The following is a 21,430-nucleotide window of genomic DNA, read 5'->3' as shown; positions in this document are numbered from 1 at the left end:
GGGGGGGGCTGGCGGGCGGCCGAGCCCCGCAGCCCCTCCCGTGCTGGGCGGCAGCGGCGGACGGGCGGCTCCGCGCCCGCGTTGCGTAAGGAGCGCGCACGGGGCCGGTCCGGTACGAGCGGAGCGCGGCCGGGGCGGCTCCCCGCGGAGAACGGCACAGCGCTCGGGGTGCCGGGCCGGGTGCCGCATCCGTGCCAGAGTGATGCAATCAAGGGCAAAGGGAGAGAAACCGGGCTGGTCGTGCCTCGGGATCTGCCTGCGTTCCGCTGTTTCCATCTTTCAGTTGGTCTCGGTGCTGTGCATTTGTTTTCTCTGCTTTTCTCTTTGCACTTTTCACTTTCCCCTCTTCTACATGTGTGCGACTTACTGTAGCTTTATTTAAGTGACACCAAGTATCATTTTCTTTTATCTCATGGATGGAGGTACTTATTTCTACATTATATCTTTCCTTCTAGTCGTGCAGGCTGCAGCCCTGCTCACACAGCTGCGATTTCTCCCTACAGTGCGATTTCATAACAAGAATTTATTGCTGATATGTTTCTGCTGGAGACAGCAACAGAAGCTTTCAGACAGAGACAGAGCAGGGGCATTTTTCCCACAACGAGGCTAACATGATGCAGCACAGAAAGCATCTGATTTTTGTAAATAACACCACTTGCAGGGCTGATACCGTCAGCACAGCTGCAGCATCGATGAACTACAATAATGACATATTTTAGTGTAAAACACAACACAGTAGTGTTACTTTTCTTGCACTGAAATAAGAACCATGAATCAGTGTAGCACACGAGTCCTGTGCATAATGAACCTCAGGGTTCTTACCACTGGAGTTTCTCCGTACACCTGGGCTGGTGAAGTGACTCTGGTAAGTTCAGAGCATCAACAGATGAACATCCTATACATCACCAGCACTGTTTTCTCAGCAAGATGGTAATTTTCAAATCACAAACTTGCCAGCTTAACAAAGCAATCAGCTTTTAACCGTTACACTTTACCTTTCAGTATCCAGCTATGCACATGTATACTTTGATGCCTACTGTCTAAATTCTAACGGTGCTCTGTGTCTCTCAGGCACTCTGCTTGCAGTGCACAAAGCCCTGCCATAGTTCTGTTGGCAGGGGAATGGAGAGGGATAAAGCAGTGTAGCTGTGGTAACTGCCTGAGTACTCGGGATAATGGGATGAAAGAACAATAACAAGGTGTACAGGTTTAATCTGCCGCTCCATAAAGAACAAGTAGTTACTATAGAAACTGTCATATTACATGTGTCTCCAGCTTTATATGTGAGAAGAAGCATCTTCCACACATTACCAGCTTGGGTACAAAAACAGCATCAGCTGCCATCATCCTGTGTAGGAAGATCATTGGTCACATGCTCTCCACAGGTTGCATCACTTAGGTGCTTTGGATTGCTGTAACAGAACACTTGCTTTTTGCAGTTTTGAGGGAGGCACCTACCGGTAGATGAGACATCGCAGGGGAAGGAAGTACAGGCAGGCAGTCTGAGCAGTGCACTGATCCCAGGACCACGGGATGGGAGTTTGGTGAGCGTGCTGTCAGTGAATGGCAGAGCTGAAAACCAGCTCATCCAGAATAAGGCAGCAGATCTGTCTCTCTTTTCTTCAGCTGTGCCTTGTTCTGCTACCAGAAATTCTCACTTGGGACCTTCCAGCTGCTGTTGGTTGCTTTACATATAGACAAACTCTCAGAGGAATTTAAAGAGGAATATACATCTCAAAGTAGCACATATCCCAAAGTCAAACAGTATAAAAACAGTTATTTACCTCAGTGCTCTAAATTATATTCTTCTATGTAGGTAGATTGAAAAATTACAAATATATACTGAAAGTGAAAAGTTTGTATTACTCTTTCTGCCTGGAAGTAGTAATTTGCCTAACAAATAGCAGTCTGGTGGAACGGTGATGATGTGGTCAGACCTCTGCACTCCCATGTCAGGCAGGTCTCAGGCGTTTTGCCATATGGGAGCAAGCTGTGTTTGGAGGAGAGGATGGCTGCTGGTGTGAAGGTCTCGCATGCAGTTCTGGAACCATGAACTGCATGAGCTTTGCTCAACTTGCCAGTGCTGCCCATTGACCAGAAGCCAAGTCCTGGCCTGTTTGCTGTTGCTTTCTCTTTGGGATCAGTCAAAATATACACTTAGTTTGAAGACAGTAGTGCTAAAATAGAAATGCATTTTTAAGTGCAAAATCCCACAGGGATTTTTCTAATCAATTACCCTTCATTATGCCATGACAACATCAAAATATTTATAAGCACACATGCAGTGTTCTTGGTGAATGTACATCTCCAAATGATAGAGGGGAAACTGAGAGGCCACATCTGGTCTGCAATAAAAATACAATAAGGGACATTTTCTATTTCATTCCGTTTTCTACCAAACACCCTCCTTTTAAACAAGCAATTGTATATCTGGGTTAGATATTTATAGACGGGTCTGTGATTCTGTGTGAGCAGGAAGAACTGAACAGAACATCTAGAGAAGAATGAGAAGGCTATATTTTTATTTTTAACCATTTTTCTCACGTGGAAGAGTTTAAAATAGCATCAAGTGCAGATGACTGGAGTCTGATATTTATAACTATCTACAAATTGTGCTTTGTACCAGTGGCTGTGAGATGGTGGGAAAAAATCATGAATGCACCTTCCAGGGCTGGTGTCAGCCTCAGCTCCTTTCACTGCATCCTTTAGGATGAAAATTCTCTTTACCAGGCTGTCTCCTTTTTATCGTGTTCTCACATCCTTCAAGTAACAGAGGGCTTCACTTGCTGTGAACTCTTTGATCTTCCAATCTCCTTCATGGAGATATTTGAGAACGTGAGCCTGGAGAATGAGTTACAGCTAACAGCACAGTCAGTTAAAGAGAAGGACCTCTCTGGTTTCCCAACAGGCAAAAAGAAAAAAAAAAAAAAAAAAAAAAAAAAAGAAAAAACAACCAAACCCTAAAAAGTAAAAGCCTAGCATACATTCCTTCATGGTGTTATTACACTTCCACTGTATGTGCAGCTCACAGCCATTGGCTCAGCTGCTGAATCAGCACTTGCCAGTGAAGCCAAGAGTAGAAAAACAAGCATTAAATCCAGCAGCTGGTGGACAGCTGCTTGGAGGCTTGCCTGGAGCCCTGACGGATACACTGGCTTTCCTGTGCACTTAACTTTGCACAGCAGGACAGAGCTCACTTTTCAGAAGCTTTGTGATGGATACCTGGGCCCTAACTCCTCCTGAGAGGAAAGCTACCAAGACATCCCAAAAAAAAGAGGTGTGTAATTATTTGTAAAGGAGCCATTCTTTGGGGCTGCAGTATTACATTAATAATTTACATATATATATATATATGTATAAAATATATATTATTTATTTATTTGTTTGTTTCCTGATTCTTCATTATTAAGGGTAAAGGAATGAAGAGGATGGGGAGTCACAACACTTCAATCTTTCACCCAAAAAGAAATAGGGGATCATTCAGTACAGTACAGAACGAAAGATCAGTGGAACTTGAACAAAGTCACTTGAGATCAAAATGCATAGACCCTCAAGGAATGACATGCAAAGAGGTGCAATTAGTGCCAAAAATTGTTTTAGCAAAGAAATTTTCAACAAGAAAACAAAAAGAGCCAGTGCTGGATGTCCTAGCTGTGAGCAACAGGCTGCTGGTTATTCCTGGGGGAGATGCCTCCCTTCTGAGTGGAGGGTTTTCCACTCAGTATACATGATTACATATTCGTGGAAGCAGCCAGCTGGAAGGAGGTCTCTCCCACCTGAGGATCCCTGGGAGGCATTTAGGTCTTATTTATTTTTTGCAGTAGCAAACCAATAGAAAGAAGGAATGTCTTGCTTACAAGCTTTTTTGTTGGGTTTTTTTTTTTTCACTGATAATCATGGCAGCTGAAGAAGCATCAAACTGGGGACTTACAAGAATTGCACATGTATTTCTACTAGGTTCACATTTCTTTCTGTCCTTTACAGATGATAGCTTTGCTTCATATGGGAACCATAAGCTATAACTACAAGTCCAGCAGGCATTGGTAGAAATTATTATTTCTCCCTTGTATGATTTTGTAATGTCTGATTAGGAGGAATAAGAAACTGCTAGCTTAGGAAAAAAAAAAAAAAAAAAAAAGACTGAAAATTTTGTTTGAGGACAGAAAGGTAATTCTGCAAAGCACCAGAAATGGAGCTGTGGGCATTCCAGCAGCTTTACTACGGGGACCTGGGATGCCAGAACAGTTCTGTAAAAGATTGGAAGACTGCAGACAGATTTAAGTAATTAAGTTTAGTTAATTGCACACCTTTTTTATGTTAGGCCAGTGGCTAATTTTGTATCTACATGAATATACTGCGTATCTCAGCTGCAACTGTGGTCACTTACGAAGCGCAGAGCAGATGTACACAGCAGCGGGCTTGGCCATCTGTAACTTCTCAGCGCCTCCCGTTCTGAAGCAGTTTTAGACAGGGGAGTGAAAACCTGCACGAAAGACACTTTGGCTTAAGACTGCATTGGTGATAAACTAATAGTGAAATGAATAAATGCAGCTTCTGATTTATTTATTTGTTTTTATTTACTGCCCCTATCTTAGGAAAGAGTTCTTGCTTTGTCACTGACATGCACAAGATGGGTTCAAATAATAAATGAACTAACTGGGTGGTGAAGTCAATGACATGGGAAAGCATATTGTGCTACCCTTACCTCAACTGATTAAATGCATAAGTATCTTATCAAGACTTTCAATTAATGTAATTTTCAGAGTTTGTTATAAGTGTTATTTTAAAAAAATATTATACTAAAATGGTAGTAATTTTTATCAGTTGATGAAACAGTTGCTGGTCTCTAATAACTGCAGCAAATATGACTCCCTGTTTCTGCTTGAATTCTTGGTGCTTTAAATTCTGTATATAATATTCTTAAATATAAGTGCATTAGTAGCACCAGGGAAATCTGGCACATTTCCAGAAGCTAGACCTAATGTTTTAGTCTGGCTTAAGTAACAGATTCCTTTCACTGCTGTGGCTTGAGTTCTACTGGACTAAATGTTCTAGAAATGAATGATCCAAAGGTTGTTTTACAAGAACACCTTCGTTTCATTCACTCGGAAATCCTCATTCAGGAATGCATCTCTGGATACAAAACACTGAGTTCTGTTCCTATCTGATAAATGCCTTTAGGCCAGCTTCTGTGATTACAGCTCACTGGAGGAATTGGGCTCTCAACCCAAGACCAAAATTTACTGGAGATCACTTCAGATCACAAATCATCCCCAGGACAGCCTGTTCCTTGGCAGCTTCGTATTCAATTGAGACTTAAGAATTTTTCCCTCTTGGTAATAAAATAAGCACTAAAAATGTGCAAAGCCCTGTTGTAGAACCTCATCCAAAACGGAAGAAATTTTCATTGAGTAGCATAAGTAGTTTTCCTTGGGAACATGGCTTTCCACAGAAAAGGTGGAATCTGCAAAGCAGCAGGCCTGTGTGGGAAGCAGAGGCTGATCTGCCTTCCATGCAGCTCCACTCATGTTGTGCAGCCATCTGGGCTCCCAGTCTAACTGAGACGTGTTTCTTCCACTTTCATTTTGAACAGAACTTCTTGGCCAGAGCATCTGAAGCAGAAAAGGACCTCACCTGCCTACAGTGCTGTATGCTTCTTTTCCTGAAGACTGTATTAGTTTCAACCATTCAATTGTGCTCATCTTGGCATGAGCGTATGCAGTGTGAACTGTAGGATAAAATTAACTTACAGCAGCTTTGCCAGCATGCTAGATCAGCAAACACAGCCAGGGGATTTGTCAATGCTACAATTTCTCCAGTTTCTTCTTTGACATTTTCTACCAGTTCTCTGTTAAATGTAGCAAAAAATAAAATTCACACCCTTCTAACAATGAAGAAAATCTGAAAAAGCACACCTATATCTGAGGCTGAATTAAAGCTCCTTTTAACCTCATCCTCTTGTTTTCCCTCACTATTTGCAGTCTTTCAGTCTGGTTGGTTTTCAGTCATATATTTTTTTCATATAACAAAGCACATTTATGTTAATCTTCAAGACAACATATCCTTCTGTGTCTGTGTATCAGACACATGATTAAATCTAGATATCTAGTTTCTTTGTGCCTCTCATTTTGACTTATTTTTTGACATCAGTATAATAAGACCTATGTAGGAGTTTTTCCACATCTTGTTCTGTGATTCAGTTATCCTGACAAAGTTCAGAGAGCACTTTCTCCATGTCAGTTCTAGTTCTCCTACAGAACAAAACTGACAAAGCAACCACTTTTATGTCTGAGTGAAGTTAGCTCAGTAGTTGTGAAAGTTGTTCGTTGTAATGGTTATTTTGCTATGTAATGTCATACAGTAACACAGAATTCCAGCCCCACAGATACAGCCTTAGAGAAACAAAAATTTTAGATTGTTAATAAAACTCTTTCTTGATCTTCATTCGTATTGCTTTAATCTTTTGGCCTTCTGTCCCAGAGGAAAAGCAGAAGTTCTGGAAATGCAAAAACTGTGATTTGTTTTTCTCTCCCCTTAAAGTCTCTCAAGGCAGTCTGCAGAACTCGTGCAGAACCCTGCCACAGTCCCCTACAAGGTATTCTTCCAAACAGTCAGGAAGCTGTAGATGCACAGTAACACCATCAGCTGTAATTGTTTGTGACTGTGACACTTGCTACAGTAATTGTGAATGTTTTCTGAGCACTTGATGTACGTGCTTGGTATGAGGTTTAAAATCCAGTGTTTAAGTTAGTTCTCGCAGGTGTGACAGTTCAAGTTCTCTTCTGGAACACGACAAGGCCATGGGTACTAGATCTGCTGCCTTCTGTGTGGGATTTAATTCAAAACAGGTACTTGTGGAAGCAATGAAGTCGGCAGTCTATTGAGGCTGTGCTCATCATTTTTAGTCTCATCTCATCATTCCCTCTCCTGAGCAGCAGAGAAAAAGGGAAAAAATTTGGCCTGGAGAAGCTGAAGCTGGGTAACAACTCATGGCTGCAGCTTTACTTCTGGGGAGCCATTATCTGAAGGCTTTAATTTCTTCTCTCAGTAATTGATCTGAGGACATTGGAGCGAGTAGCACATATGTCAGACTGTTTTCCTTCCTTCTTGCATTTTGGCAGAGTCTCCCCTGTGGAGGAAATTAATAAATTTCAGGGTGACATTTCCTTCTTCAGCCAAAAGAAGAAGGAAAAAAAGCCTCCAGGTTCTTTTCACGCTTTAATTTTAACATTTTTTTTAAATCTTTCTCTGAATAAAGGAAATGTCCTTTGTCAGAAAAGCAGAAGGTGGGAAATTTCCTAATTAGTGCAATTGATATGCATTGTGATCTGCTGAATGCATGTTATTTGTGTACAGACACATTCACACAGGTATATAGGATGATCATGAATGTACCTGTATGCTAAGTGCAAATTTAGAAAGAGAAAGATGAATTACTTGGGAGGTGCAAGCAGCTGCAGTTCTGATGGGCACAATAAAAATCTGTGTTATTAACATAAGCAGACTATCAGTAGTTATAGCTAGGACATTTTTTATAAGCCAGCTTTGCTTCATTACTTCTATTTCACCATCATTTTGACTGTTCCCTTTTCTTTATGCTGATGTATGAATACTGCTTTATTAAAAGAAGGAACAGTTGTTTTAATTTTGGAAACCACTCTCTGATGCACTACAAATGGTCAGCAATCCACAGACTGTGGGTTAGGCACTACTACACCAGGGAGCGTATCTCATACTCACCCCCACAGCTGTTGTGGTAAACTTCACTAAAGGATCTGAAGCTGACACCCATCAGAATTGGGATCACAGCTCTCAACACCAGGCCCTCCCAGCCGCTGTGAGTTGGGTCCATTGATGGCACAGCACCCAGCATTTGCTGGTCTGACTGTGCCTGGCTCTGCTCCTCTTTTCACTTTCTACTTCTCCCTGTGTTGCAGTGCTGTTACTAAGCATTTCAGATAGCTGTCTGGACATCTCAAAGAGGCAGCTGAGGTATTAACAAAACATTCCTAATACATAAAAGCTGTGTTTATGTATTATTTCACTGTGTAGTCCTGCATTTTACACCATTTTCTGGCCATGCTTCTTAATAAAACAAACACTGAAATCGCTTTGAGTTGAAAACTGACATTTGTGTTGAAAAGGATTTGTAATGTGATTTAATTGCTTTATGTAATTGAAAAACAAAACAAAACATCGCTGTTATGTGCTATAAATGATTCCTTTGTCTTCTACAAAATTTAATTTGTTTACATGCCCTGCAGCCATACTGAGAGAACAGAATAAATGGCAGTGCCTCTTCGGGTCTATTTGAAAAATGAGTTGGGAATGGGAGAATGAAAGTGGCCAGAGGGCTATGAGAAGGAAGAGACGAGTGCTGAGATAAGAAGTAGCTTAAGGGAAGATTACAAGTCCTCAGAAAAAGAAATCAATAATGGTGTTACCTATGCAGCTGCAAATACAACTGTTTGTATTTTGAAAACTTTCTCCCCTTGTTCATCACTATATCCGGTACATCTGGAATGCTCCCTGTCCTTTTGAAAGGGCAGTGTTTAAATGAAAATGTAAGACCCTGAAGATGCCAGGATAATATAGGAGCACTGGAAACACCTGCTCACCTTCTTGTCCCATTGCTTGTTCAGTGCGATGCAGGATCTGAGACTGCTGTAATTCACAACTTAAACAGCTTTCCACTCATGCTGTCTCCTACTTTTTCCTTTTTACCTCCCTAGACCTTTCACCTTTTGACTCCCCTGGGAAACCATGATGAATTTCCACCTGGAAATTTCAGGCTCTGTATTAGATAGTCTCTTTTTTTTGTTTTTGCTTATGGCCTTTCCTCCCCACCCTCTGAGACTTCTGACAAGGTCAAACAATCTATCTTTGTTTCTATGTTTATATCCGGGAAGCTCCCTCTGGTAGCACAATAGCATTTCAGATAGGACAGTTTGATGAAAACTGTAGATAAGAAAAATCCCCAGCCTGGTAAAATAAAAGATATGAAGAGAAATGAAAACAGTGTTCACACAAAATAAGTATCACTAGCTACTTTGGGGGTTCTGACCACAGAGTGCACGCTAACAAACAGCTCCACAGAATGTAAGCTGTCCTAGACAATGCTCTGTGCTTCATCTTGCTGACCTATTGAAAGAGAGACTAAAGTGTCATTGTTATATATTTTGCACTCCAGAATGTAGCAATAGCAAAGGCTCGCACCCTAGGCACACATGAAGTGAAAATGCAATGACCGAGTCTAAGAAAGTCAATAAACACTAACTGGAAAGAAGAAGTTCAGGGGCCATTGAAAGCAGTCTTGTATAGTTGAATATAATAATTACTTATTAATTATATTACTTATTAATTTATTGTATAAATTATATAATTACTTATTATATTACTTATTAATAATATTAATAAAAAATACATTAGATGATAAGGGAAAAACTCAAACACAAAGGTGTGAAAACAGAATGCTAGGAGTGCTTATAGGGAATATGGTGAAATAGCAGCCAAGGGGATCAGGAAGGAAGGCCTGAAAAGGAGGGAAGTGCAGGAAAGGAGGAAATGAAATCACAGGCAATGGGTATAAAAATGCCTCTTAAGTACTTGAAGGCAAATGTAAAAATAGTAATGGAAACTCTCTGGAAAAGAAAAAAGATTAGCTATGAGCATGAGAAATGTAGAAGAACGCCATAGCAATAACAGAAATGGAAAAGTAAAGCAAGCAATGGTTTCTCTGGGCTCAAGCTAGAACACTGACCACTTTGTGCAAGAGTTAGTGCTTGCTTATGGAATTATGTGGAATTACTGCTGTGTGACGCTGCGTCCAGAAAAATTGGCGTCAATGTGAATTACAGCCACCTGTTGTTCTGGAAGTTCAAGCTTCCATTCTTTGCTGTTTTGTTTACAATCATCATGTTATTTTATCTGGAAATAATGAAATTATGTTACGATATAGTCCAGATCCAGTTTTGGATTGAAAATATCCCTGATCAACTGAAAAGATCCTAATTAAAAAACCCAGTCACTTGAAAGATGGAATGTCATATGAGTCTTTTCACCTCCGAGCTACTGATCTTCCTCTGGAACTGAACCACCAAATTTTGAGTTTCTATTTCCACAGCATCCTACAGTGTGTAAGCAGTGATGCGAGCAGTCTGCGTATCTCCATTTCAAGCATATAAGCCACGTAGTTTCTGTTCATGGGAGAAGTTTTAGAAGTTGGTTATGAAAACTCTTCTATTTCAAAGGCTGTTTCAAAAGACCATTGGGAAACTTGGCTAACCCGATTGTGGGTATGATTTAGAGTCACCTGGGACTGCTCTGAGCTATCTGCATGGGAGCAGCCTCTGGCAGGGTCCCTGCTGCTATGACTGTAAGAGATGGAGATTCCTGCCAAATCTTTGCTTTGCCCAATCCACCCACAGCCCTTCTATAGCTATTGCCCATAGTGCAAACCCCGACAGTCCTCATCAGGAGGGCTAATGCAGGGAAATGGACTCAGCTGTGCATACTTTGCTTCCTTCCCTTAGCCTCTCTTGCCAAAAGAGCATAGTAGGTTTCCTTTGTGACATCCTTCTGTGGAGACAGTTTGAGTGGGCTCTAGCTGATCTTTGGATTTTCTTTTCATTTCTCTGAGGAAAATAAATATACAATCAGGATTTTCTACTATGAAAATGCAATCTCTCTGTAGTAACACACAGAGCCATAGCTGCAAAGATAACATTTTTTTCCACTTTCCTTCCCCACTTTGCCTTTTCTGGTACAAAATCCTAATCTTTACAATGTTGTTAGCATTCAAAAGCGAATTGTCTGAATCTGTTTTTCCTTATTATTTTGAATTCTCATAGGAACTGGCCTGCAATGTAGTACAGGTAGTAAAAGCTCTAATAATATCACTTCTGGTTTTGTTTTGTATTTTCATTAGGAAAGTGGATCTAATAAGTTAGTAACGTAAGGAATTATTTGATGTCATCAAAACCTCAGAAATAGATACAACAGAATGACCTCAAGAATCCTGTTTTTTCTCTGGCTGTCAAACTGAGCGATTTCTCCTGAGCACTATCAAAGACCATTAAAATCTCTTTCCCACTTTCCTCTTATCTCTAACTGGGGACACTCATTTGCAAACACCTTTATGACTCTTACCCACAAAACTTCCTTATCTAACTGAATGTGAATCACTTCAAAAGGAGGCACATTTCTCCTGGCAACCAAAGCAGCAGCCTTAGCAACAAGACAGCTGGAGAATTTTATTTTCACTTAGTTACTTGTGGACAGTATGTTCTGTTTCTGCTTTCCCATGGCATTGCTCTTTCAGTGCTGATTTAGTATTGTGCTAGAAATGGTACAAGTCAGTCACTGGCGCACAGCAGAGACATCGCTTGCAGGGCAGCTGATGATCTTTATGCCTATGATGCTGTTTCCTCTGAGAAACTGAGTACTGGCTAATGGAAAGCTCAAAATGTGAATTTCCTCCATAACAGAATTACTACAAAGAAACATGTGAGGAAGCTGATGGTTTCCAAAACCTTGACTTCCCCCCACAGAAACCATAACAGAGAATGATATTAAAATATTAGCTCTACAGGCTCACATCACAGCCTGTATTAGCATCTGTTGATGCTGAGAACAGTTTGGAAGGTTGTTATGAAGTGACTTACACTGATTTTCTTAACAAGAATAATTTTGGGAGGAAAGTTAAAGTGGGTGGAAGTGGAAAAATCAGAGCAATCTTGGGTATTACTTGGGCTAATGTCTTTATAGAGCTGTTGAGGACGCTCAACAAGAAAGCAATGCTATGATGGCATTTATCAACAGACTGCTATCATGATAGCTTTCCTGCCCTAATCCTGCATGTGTGTAAGGAAATGAGTTACATGTTTTAATCTTACTAAGAAATTGAATTTACAGGTAAAAATAATAAATGCGTTCACACCTTCACCTGAGTCTCCTCTTGCAGGGGCTGTTGATATCCTGCGTGCTGGTTTGATTCCCTTACTCATACTCAAATTGAAGACTGAGTCAGATGAAATCCAGGAGCTAATCCTAGGCACACTCTCCAACTGTCTGCGTGTGGAAGCTTCTGAAGCTTTGGCAAATGATGCCATCACTGTTCTGAAAGAAAAGCTCACGCATCCCTCAGTGACCATCAGAAGCAAAGCAGCTCAGGTCGTTTTAGAAATCGGGTAATGCAAATCTATCGTACTTAACCCCCCAAAATACTAATTTCATGGCTGCATCAAGTCACATTTCACGCATTATATCAGCCTGTATGCACATGCAGATAGAAGACTTCTTAAAGCGATGACTGCCACATATCACTCAGAAAGCAAAAGTTGATGAGAAGTCATTCCTTCTCCTCCTATTTGTCTTTCTATACTAGCAATGAAATCAGAGCTTTTCCTGGTACAGTATCACTAGGAAGAAAAGCTTGCATGAGAAATCACGGGCAAACAGGTAGGGAGCCCTTACTTTACAGTGCAACTGCTTCCTCAAAAAATTAAAGGTCTTCATATTAAATTTGTATATTAAACTGGGTGAAAGTCCATTGCCTGACAATCACACATAAAAGTGCTCAATGGATATCTAGCTTAAAAAAGTCTGCAAATTGTGCTGTTGGGATAATAACTGGCACAAAAATCTTCTTAATTTCCAAAATTAAGGTCTTAGAGAAAGAGACTGTAGATACAGTGAGTGATAGAAAAAAGTCAGGCATTGACCTACAGAATGGACATCCTCTGCTTTCTATGTCACTGCAATAGCAGGACAATGTTAAATATTCCCCACATTAAAGAGGCCGGAAAGAAAGAGATAATTGACCTAGAAAAAGAATTCCTTGCAGGCCACCAGCAGTTGTTTTAAATCTGTGTAGGATTCAACACCTAGGTTTCCAACTAAACTGCCATTAAGACCAGCAGCACTTCTTTCTGAATCCTGTTCCTCATTGCAAGTTTCCTGCAATTTTCCATATGCCATAACAGTAAAAAAAAAAAAAAAAAAAAAAAAAATCCAAACACCACCTTAAAATAGCCTAAAAATTGTTAAATGTCTGTATGTAGGTTAATATGATACAATCTGTGATGTATCAGCAAGTAGACTTAACAGACCAAGTATGAACAAACATCCCCTCTCTCTTTGTGACCAGGCCACAGTGCTTGCCATCTGTCTAACAGTCGGAACATTTTGACTCCAAAGAGAACGGTACAGAGGGCCATGTCAGCCCTGCTGTCAGGAAACAGAGGGCTGCTGCAGGGGGCCAGGCATGGGGAGAAGCTGTGGGTGGTGACATGTTAGCAGATATCATTCAAGGCAGCATCTTAACTGTCTTTTCTACACAGTACTCATCCAGAGGGAAAAAGCACAGTGTGTGAAGAGGTCTTTCCACTACTGGTGAGCCTGTTAGAAGATACAGATCCTGAAGTCCAAGCTAGTGCAGCAGGAGCACTGATGTTTGCTACCATTAAACCTAAGGGTGAGAGGAAGAGGCGGGTCTGTTGGGCTGCTTCCTAGAAATCCAATTTTAAGGAAACTTAAAAACAAAATCTGTGCCCAATCCCTGTCCCCAATCCCACAGATCCTCAGTTTCAAAAAGCATGAGATCTGTACAAGGATTTGTAAGATTAGGACATTTCTTTACATCTGTCTAAGAACAGTTGCTGATACCCTTATGCCTAGAGATTGCAGTATATTCCACATTCCATTTTCCTGACGTACATAAATAATTGCCCAAGCTGCGTCGTTTCCCTCCAGAGTGCTGCAGCAGAGGGGAACATTTTCTGTACACGTCCAGAGATCCAGATACCTGCTCAGAATCAGTCCTACCAAGCACTACTTCCTGGAAACCTTTTTTGTGGTTAGAGGCAGTTTCTCTCTCACAGCTAAGAGAGGAGAGAATATTATTAATGCCTGTTGTTCTCTCAAGTAAGTTACAAGACACTGAAAACACTAACTGCTGAATGTTCAGTGTGATGAGTGAATAATTAGAATTAAAAGACTCTTAATAACAGTAGCTGTGTTCCAGTCCTCCTCTGTAACTGTCCCCCCAGTTTCCAAAAACAACACAGGCATGGATCTCTGTGTTTGAAATGTCTTTAAAAATAAAAGAATGGAGGATGTTCTTAGTGGCATCTAATTCCCCCCGAAACAGTTTATCCTATCATTTGGTACCTCGTACCTCCTTAGATGTTGAAATGAAATCACAACGTGCAAAGCACGTAATGTTTACTGAGAAAGATCTATTTCCATACAAATAAACAGCTCGCTGGCAGCTAGCTCAGGTCTGGAAAATCAAAGCATGTCCTGTGTCACACCACACTGGGGTGTTCAAAGCTGCAACTGGGCAGGAAGTCAAGAGCAGCAATTCAAAATCTTGTTGATTATATGTAATAATACATTTTAAAACCAGTTTATTTTTCTACAGGGAGATGCTTAGCTCTACGTGCTGAAGCCATTCCACGGTTACTGAAGTTGGTTGCTGAGGAAAACAGCAAAGCCCGTCTGAATGCAATTAAAACCCTCACCATGCTGGCAGAAGTAGCTGAGGGTCGCAGGAAGCTCCTAGAACATACAAACACGTTTCAGCAGTGCCTAAGGGACCCCAGCGAGGCAGTGAAAAGAGCTGCTGAAATTGCCATCAGAGTCATCCAATGGAAACCTTTCTGAAGATGTGGTGTTTCACAGAGATCTATTGCCCCCTGTTGTTGCCTCGCTGTAAAAGTTGCATGATTATATGCAATGTTCAAAAGCAAAACTCTACTCTTCTTTCATCCTAAAAAGTCATTTGTCAACGGTCTTATATCTGTGTTACAGGTCACTAGGAAAGTAATGGAGAAAAAGAAAAGCTAACAAGTCTAGCATTCTCCACCAGGAGTTATCTCCTGAGGTACCATACCAAGATTTTCCTGAGATATAAGGAACTGGAGTTTTGCTGCAAATGCATGTTGAGCACAGGATTAGAACCATTTAGAGCATCACTGTTGGAAAAGCAATGACAATGTCACAGACTTTTCTGGGGTAACACCTGGTAACACTGTAGTGGGAACAGAGCCCCTAATAAAAGAGGCTCTGTTTAGTTAGAGTATGAAAGAAACATGCCTCTACATCTGTGCTATTACCTGGTACTTTGTAGTTTTGTACAGCTGTAGTCTATCCTCTAATGAAGAAAATCAACAAAATGGAGGTGCTGTGCCAGAATGAAGGAGTTCTACTGCTGTGGCTCATTTTAAAGGGATGGGAATAGATCAAGAGGAAAGCCAACCCCATACAGTTTAGTCCAACAAGATTTGGACAAGACAGTCTCCAGATGTTCCTTCCATTAGTATTCTGTGATAAACAGCTGCCTGAGGAGAGAGATGAGGAGCTAAACAAAACAGAACTGAAAATATCAGTTCCCTACTTTGAAAAAAGCATGTATTTTTTCTCCTTTTTTTCCCACTTCTAATTCAATGGTTATAAAAAAAAAAAGACTTTTACTTTATAGAATTGAATATAACATCAAAAGTTCAAGCTGTCTGAAGCAAGCTTATCCAACAGGACATAAATTGCCTGAAGGAAAATAAGGCAGTTTCTGATTTTAGAGCTGATGAGCTGAACTGGGGAAGTTCAGTAGCATTTTACTCACCATGTAGTCAAGGTAGATCACTACTGATATTGCAAATTTCTCTGCATTTGTTAGTATGTAACATAAGAATCATCAACAGAAGGCCTGGCAAGACAAATCCTGCCCAGTAGAAGTGCTCAAGACAAGAATCACTGTGCAGCTGACTGAAATTCCCAGGAAAGCCCACATTTCCACTCAGGTTTTGCTGTTGAATAGCATTCTTCTAGGAAGAAGTTACCATGGCTAAAAAGAAGCTGCACCATCGTGCAGATGGGGTTGTTTGTCATGCTGCACTTCCACTGCAGAAGCCCAGTGTTCCTCCCACTGTAAAGCACAGTCTTATACTAGCCACTGTAGGTGTGATTAAAGTTAAAAGATTTCTCTTCCATAACCTCACCAGAGGGAGAATTTCCTCTCCTACAAAGATGTGATTTAAAAGCATTGAATCAGATGGATTCATTCCCTCTGGGCAGGGTCTTGCAGGGGCTCTGCCTTTTCAGCACACTTTATGTACATAAGGCACTCACATGTAATAGATATAGATGCCTGAGTGCACCCAGTTCAATAAGAGAGAGACAGGCAGCTTAATAACAGGGAAACTGATCAGCAAAGGACTGGGGAACAAGAGAGAACAGTAGTTTCACCTACATTTACAAAACTGCTGCAGGAAAATGCAGTAACAATCATTTTAGCTCAAGCATCTGTCACAGCCTTCCCCCCTGTAATTCAGGTATCGCATTTCAGCGAGTTAGCAAAATAATTATCTTGCTCAGATGAAGGAATAAGACCATCCACACTGAACTGCTGTGACAAGAAGAAATTCAGCTGACTTGGACCTTTAGTACCACATCTGAGCTTCTCTCTGATAGTTGCTTTAAAGAACAGTATGAGCTGTTTCCAAATCAGACTCTGCCATGGCATCTGTGTCTTGTCTTACATAAATGCACAGTGCAAGAGCGGAGCAAAGCCTTACTGAGCTCTGGAGTGAGAGTGCCAGCCTCTTCCTGAATCTCCCTGCTTTGGCAGTGACTGGAAGGCAGAATACAAGCTTACAGCTCTGAGACAGTAGTTAGGAAAGAAAGCAGTCAGGAATAACTCATTAAAAAAGATTAAAAAAAAAAAAAAGAGGAGTGGCAAAAAACCAGAAATATTCAGATTTGCACAGAATGTGTTTGAAAGAGAAAAACAAGACAACGAAAGCCTAATGGCATGTACAGAAGTTATCAGGTAAGCAAGAATTGAGTAGAAAATACACAGAACATAGCTGGATTTTTTAGGTTTCAAACTCTCAGTATTTTTAGTTTTCATTGTTAAAACTTTCATTCTGTAATTTAGCATATAATCACTTAATGGCTTTTCTTACCTAAAATAAAAAAAAATCCTTATGATAAAGGATTTACTTTCTCCTCTGAGGTACATTACATCTCAAATCTAACAGAGAACAGGGTGTATCAAACCTACACAAACGCTGATGCGTATGCTAACCCAAGGTATCCTTCAATCTCAGCAAGACTTTTACTTCTGTCAGTTATTGCTTAATTGCTGAGTATCACCTTGTCCTTAAGGCAGAGCACAAAAAGAAAAATGCATATGAAAACTCTTTGACGAGTGACATTCTGGTGAAATGAAAAGGTCTCCTATAATAGCAAGTCCAGTGGTAGGAACAGTTTTGGTCATATTCCCCATGAATTTCCCCAGCAAGACAACAACACCGATGTTACGTGGTCCTAAATGGACAACCTTGAGAACAGAGAGATTTCTAGGAACATTCCAACCTATATTCCATGATTCCACATCACAGATTTAGTCCTAGACGTGTTTGTTGTGTCCCTTATATATGAGAAGTGCCAAGGCTACTATAGCTAACTGCTCACTTTGAGATGAGCCAACAGATCTTAATCTGCACAGCTTCACAATTAATTGGCACTCCAGACATCAGTAAAATGGTTGGATCAAAGAAACACAGCAAAATGACTGACAAACACTTCCCTCTGGACTGACCCAACTTCCAGTCAGTTATACTCAATAATAAAGTTGCAACAGACTCGGTCACCCAAATGCTACTATCCTTTTGTATTTCTTCATACGTGTTACAAACACTTCAATTAACATGTTAGGATCTGGCACTGCCACACACTATAATTAAACTCATTACTTCAAAAGAACACTGAGCGTATAACAAGTCTTCAGCACTTACTGCTCCACAGAAAGTCTGCAATGACAACATCAGCACCTCAGCTGATTTGAGCATCAATGGAAAATGATTAGCCTTTCTGGCTTGAAGCCAACAATGATTAAGGCCCAGATATAATTAATGTTCTAGGTCGATACTGGAATTAATTCACTTGTGCCCTGCACAGATCAAGCTTTCAAGTCGGCTGCCTGACATCTCCCAGTGACATCAGCAGAAGAACAGACACAACCCTGGGAAGTGAGATCCTTTTCACAAGCCTTGTGCACAGCATCCACACAGGTACAGCTCATTTTGAATGCAAAGCTTAATATTATTTTTTTCCTAGCAGTTTTCAGGAGGTAAAGAATATTACGTGTCTTTGTTCTTGCAACTACAGACTCATTGACCTGTCCATTTGGTTTTGAAAGTCCAGGAGCTGGAGACCATTTCTGCTCTCATATATATCCTGCCTTGGGAAATAGCAGCTTTGAATCTATCCAAGTTCCAAAGCAGGGAGTTCTTTTGCTTCCCACCACTGTACTTTCTATTTAAAAACAAGCAAACAAAAAAGGGAATCAAATTCAAATTAAAAATGCTAAGTGAGATTTCTGTCTGTAGACCAAGTACAGACTTCAGGTCAGTCAGGTTTGGCTGACATTAAACCAGAAGGAGAGGATTTATTTTCTGTGGCTACATGCAAAACTATACTGAAAGATTCGAGCCCAGAGCCTACTTTTAGGAAGGCTGTTCTGACAAAATTTGTTGACTTGAATGAATGACAACTACTGCAGCTGATTTAAATGCCATTCAAAAGGAAGTTTTTAAAGTCATGAGTTCTGACACTATAACAAAAAACACTACACAAAGTAAGGGTGAGCTGGTGCCTACCTGAGCTGGAGCTCTTCCCCAAGGCAAGCAGGGAGCTTCTGGCTGCAGCACACACAGCTGCTGGAGCCCTGAGCACTGCCAGGTGAGCAGGGGTTGGACTCCACAGCACCAGGGGAACTCTTCTGCAGCTTGCTGTGGTAGATAATAAGAAGATTGAGTATTTCCCAGGAGGAAAAAATAATTTGACCTGCTTTATTAATAGCAAGGGCAATAACCTCAGGCACTAGTGCTGGTTATGTGGTCTTTCATCGGCGAGATATTGGAGTGAGTCAAGTTGTGCTCCATTCTTTACATTCTCTAGAACAGCCCTGAAAAACATGCTGCATGAAAGATGCCATGAATCACCAAGAAAATGGCTTGGTTTGGAATTACTCATCTTTCTTAGCCACGTATTGTACTCTGCTGTTCCACGTGTGACACCGCCTGCTGGGCTGAGCACCAGGAGCTCATCCTGTGCCATTCCCTCACATCTCACTGCCTCCCAGTAACACTGAACATCCAGAACAGAGAAAGAACATTAATTTTATTTGAAGAAAAAAAAAAAAGGAGCAGCCCTGCCTCAGAACAGCTTATCTATGACCCTGCTCCCTGCAGTGTGACTGCCAGTGAGCAGCGGGCTCAATGCCCTCCAATCCAGCCCTTCAAACAAATGACTTCAGAGGGAACACAGCTCTGCACTCAGAATGGCAGCCACCACCAGTGACACACACCTCATCTCTGCCCTTCGTTGTTCAGTTTTACTTCATATAATTTTTTCCTCATTTTGGCAGTGGAAATAGTGACCTGTGCAGGAGCAAAGCTCGTTAGTGGTGGCAACTGCTGACATTTCTGGGTCCAGCACAGTCAGCTGTGCTGAGAGAACTCAGCCTTGTGCTCTGTGCCCTAATGCACCACAGACACACGTTAAAACAAGCTGTGATTACTGCACCTGTATTCCAAGCCACAGACCTACACTCCTGCATCTGTTGCACACCAAAGTGTGAGCTTTTGCCATGACAAAGCTGGAAAAAAGCAAATTCTGAGTTCTAAGAAGGGTGTTATAACCAAAGTAGTTAACATTTGTGAGGAACTTTGATACATTTGTTGAGTGATACAGAAAAATGAAAACCTTAATGGTGAGTGGTTACCCTTCTCAGGATTGGGCCTGAAAATAATCTAACTCTCAAATAAAATACCTGAAGAACACCAAGTGAAAATACCAAAGAACACGTGCTTTGTCTGTGTTCTTTACGTATCAACGTTGCAATTGGCCTACAGTGTGACTAGGTGAATTTTTAATTGTAATTTATCTTTTGTACAGTCCATTTAAAATAATTCTGTATATCTAACTATAACCCACCAAAGTAAATTGCAACCCTATATCTCACCTGCCAAAATAAGCTAGAATGTTTCAGGATCACCTAAAACAGAGCTGTGTTATGCTGCACATGATGCATGTACACTGCTATCAGCCAGAGATACCAAGTGGAAAGACATGTGACAGAAGGATTTCTAAACTTCCAGCAAACATGGGAACAAGAATGCCCATGGAATCCACATCCCTGCCCAGGGCAGTGTAAGCAGCTTTGGGATTTTCTCTTTTTCTCCGTGTGCCCCACAGCAACAACTGTTCTACTGAAAAATGAAGAAAATTCACTTGCTTCCTTAACACCATGATGTTGCCCTTGGATGCAACACCTACCAAATCTAGGTGACATTTGTTAATCTATTAATTATTAATCTATTAATCTAGAGCTACCCATGGTAAAATTGTGTGGCTATGCGAAATTCTACAGAATTAGAGCACTCCAAACAGGAGTCAGACTACATGGAAATGTTTGAACCTTGGTCCCTACAGCAGGCAGTTCTCAGACCTGAACAAAAGCAGCTTGTTGGGGACGTACAATGAATGGCTCTGTCAAAGAGTTAATTTTTCAAAATCCTTTAACCCTGGGAAAGAAGATGAAGTGACAGTGACTGATTAATGAAGAGGTCATCTAAAGGCTGATTGGGCTACCAGGAAATCACTTGTGTTATTTGCCTTCATCCAAGTGGTTGTGTAATTTCACTGTATTTCCTTCTGTAACAAATATGACAACAAGGAATCTGGGCAGTCCTTTTCTGAAGGCTTTCTTACTTGTTTGTTATCCATTGTTATTAAGCAGAACCAAAATCTAGACACCAAATTAAGTTTCTCTGATTTCCATTACATTCTTTAGAAGTCTCATCGTTTTGTGGAAAAGCAAATGCTTCAAAACATACAAATACTTTAATACATAAATGACTTCAAAGTTCATTAAATATAATTCATTCCATGGTCTTTAAAATACTCTCTCACTTACTAACTGCAATAAAAAGCTTGCACTGATATTTATACAGTACTGATTTAATCTGGCTCGTGCAATCCTTCTCAGTATACTGCAGGCTTTATAACGAGGACCAGTAGAGCACTTTGAGATGTAAATGAAGAGATGATACTGTCAGATGATAAAGTGAGGACTAAAGCTGGAGGAGCTGGCAGCGATGTGGTGGGGCATACAGAGGTGGCGCCAGCTTTATTGAGATGCACCTACCTGAGGGCAGCTCTGCTGCAGAGTGCTGTGGGAAGAGACAACGCAGCATGCCATGATACTGTGCAACAGTAACAAGGAGTTGTGCTGTGGCTTGACCACAGCAGCTGATGTCTTCTTTCTACATTTTATTCCCCAAGAGGCTGAATTACCCGTAGATTACAGGATTTATTGCTTTTTGACTTGAAGTGTTACACCTATCTTCTCCCATATCTCCAG

General features: G+C 40.9%; 1 protein-coding gene across 1 annotated transcript in view; it reads left to right on the top strand.

Moving 5' to 3' along the window:
- The window catches only part of RSPH14 (radial spoke head 14 homolog), a 69,596-nt gene extending 54,932 nt beyond the window's left edge, over positions 1–14,664 (top strand). The window contains exons 4-6 of the mRNA XM_042829250.1: positions 11,963–12,188; positions 13,341–13,474; positions 14,423–14,664. Coding sequence (XP_042685184.1) covers positions 11,963–12,188; positions 13,341–13,474; positions 14,423–14,664 — 602 coding nt within the window. The remainder of the gene's footprint in view (positions 1–11,962; positions 12,189–13,340; positions 13,475–14,422) is intronic.
- The last annotated feature ends 6,766 nt before the right edge of the window (positions 14,665–21,430 follow it).

The sequence above is a fragment of the Centrocercus urophasianus genome, unplaced genomic scaffold (assembly GCF_019232065.1).
Source record: "Centrocercus urophasianus isolate 14NV4802_14NV808 unplaced genomic scaffold, USGS_Curo_1.0 seq_30, whole genome shotgun sequence".
NCBI lineage: Eukaryota > Metazoa > Chordata > Aves > Galliformes > Phasianidae > Centrocercus > Centrocercus urophasianus.
The sequence above is the reverse complement of the archived record's forward strand: the minus strand, read 5'-3'. Positions and strand labels throughout refer to the sequence as shown.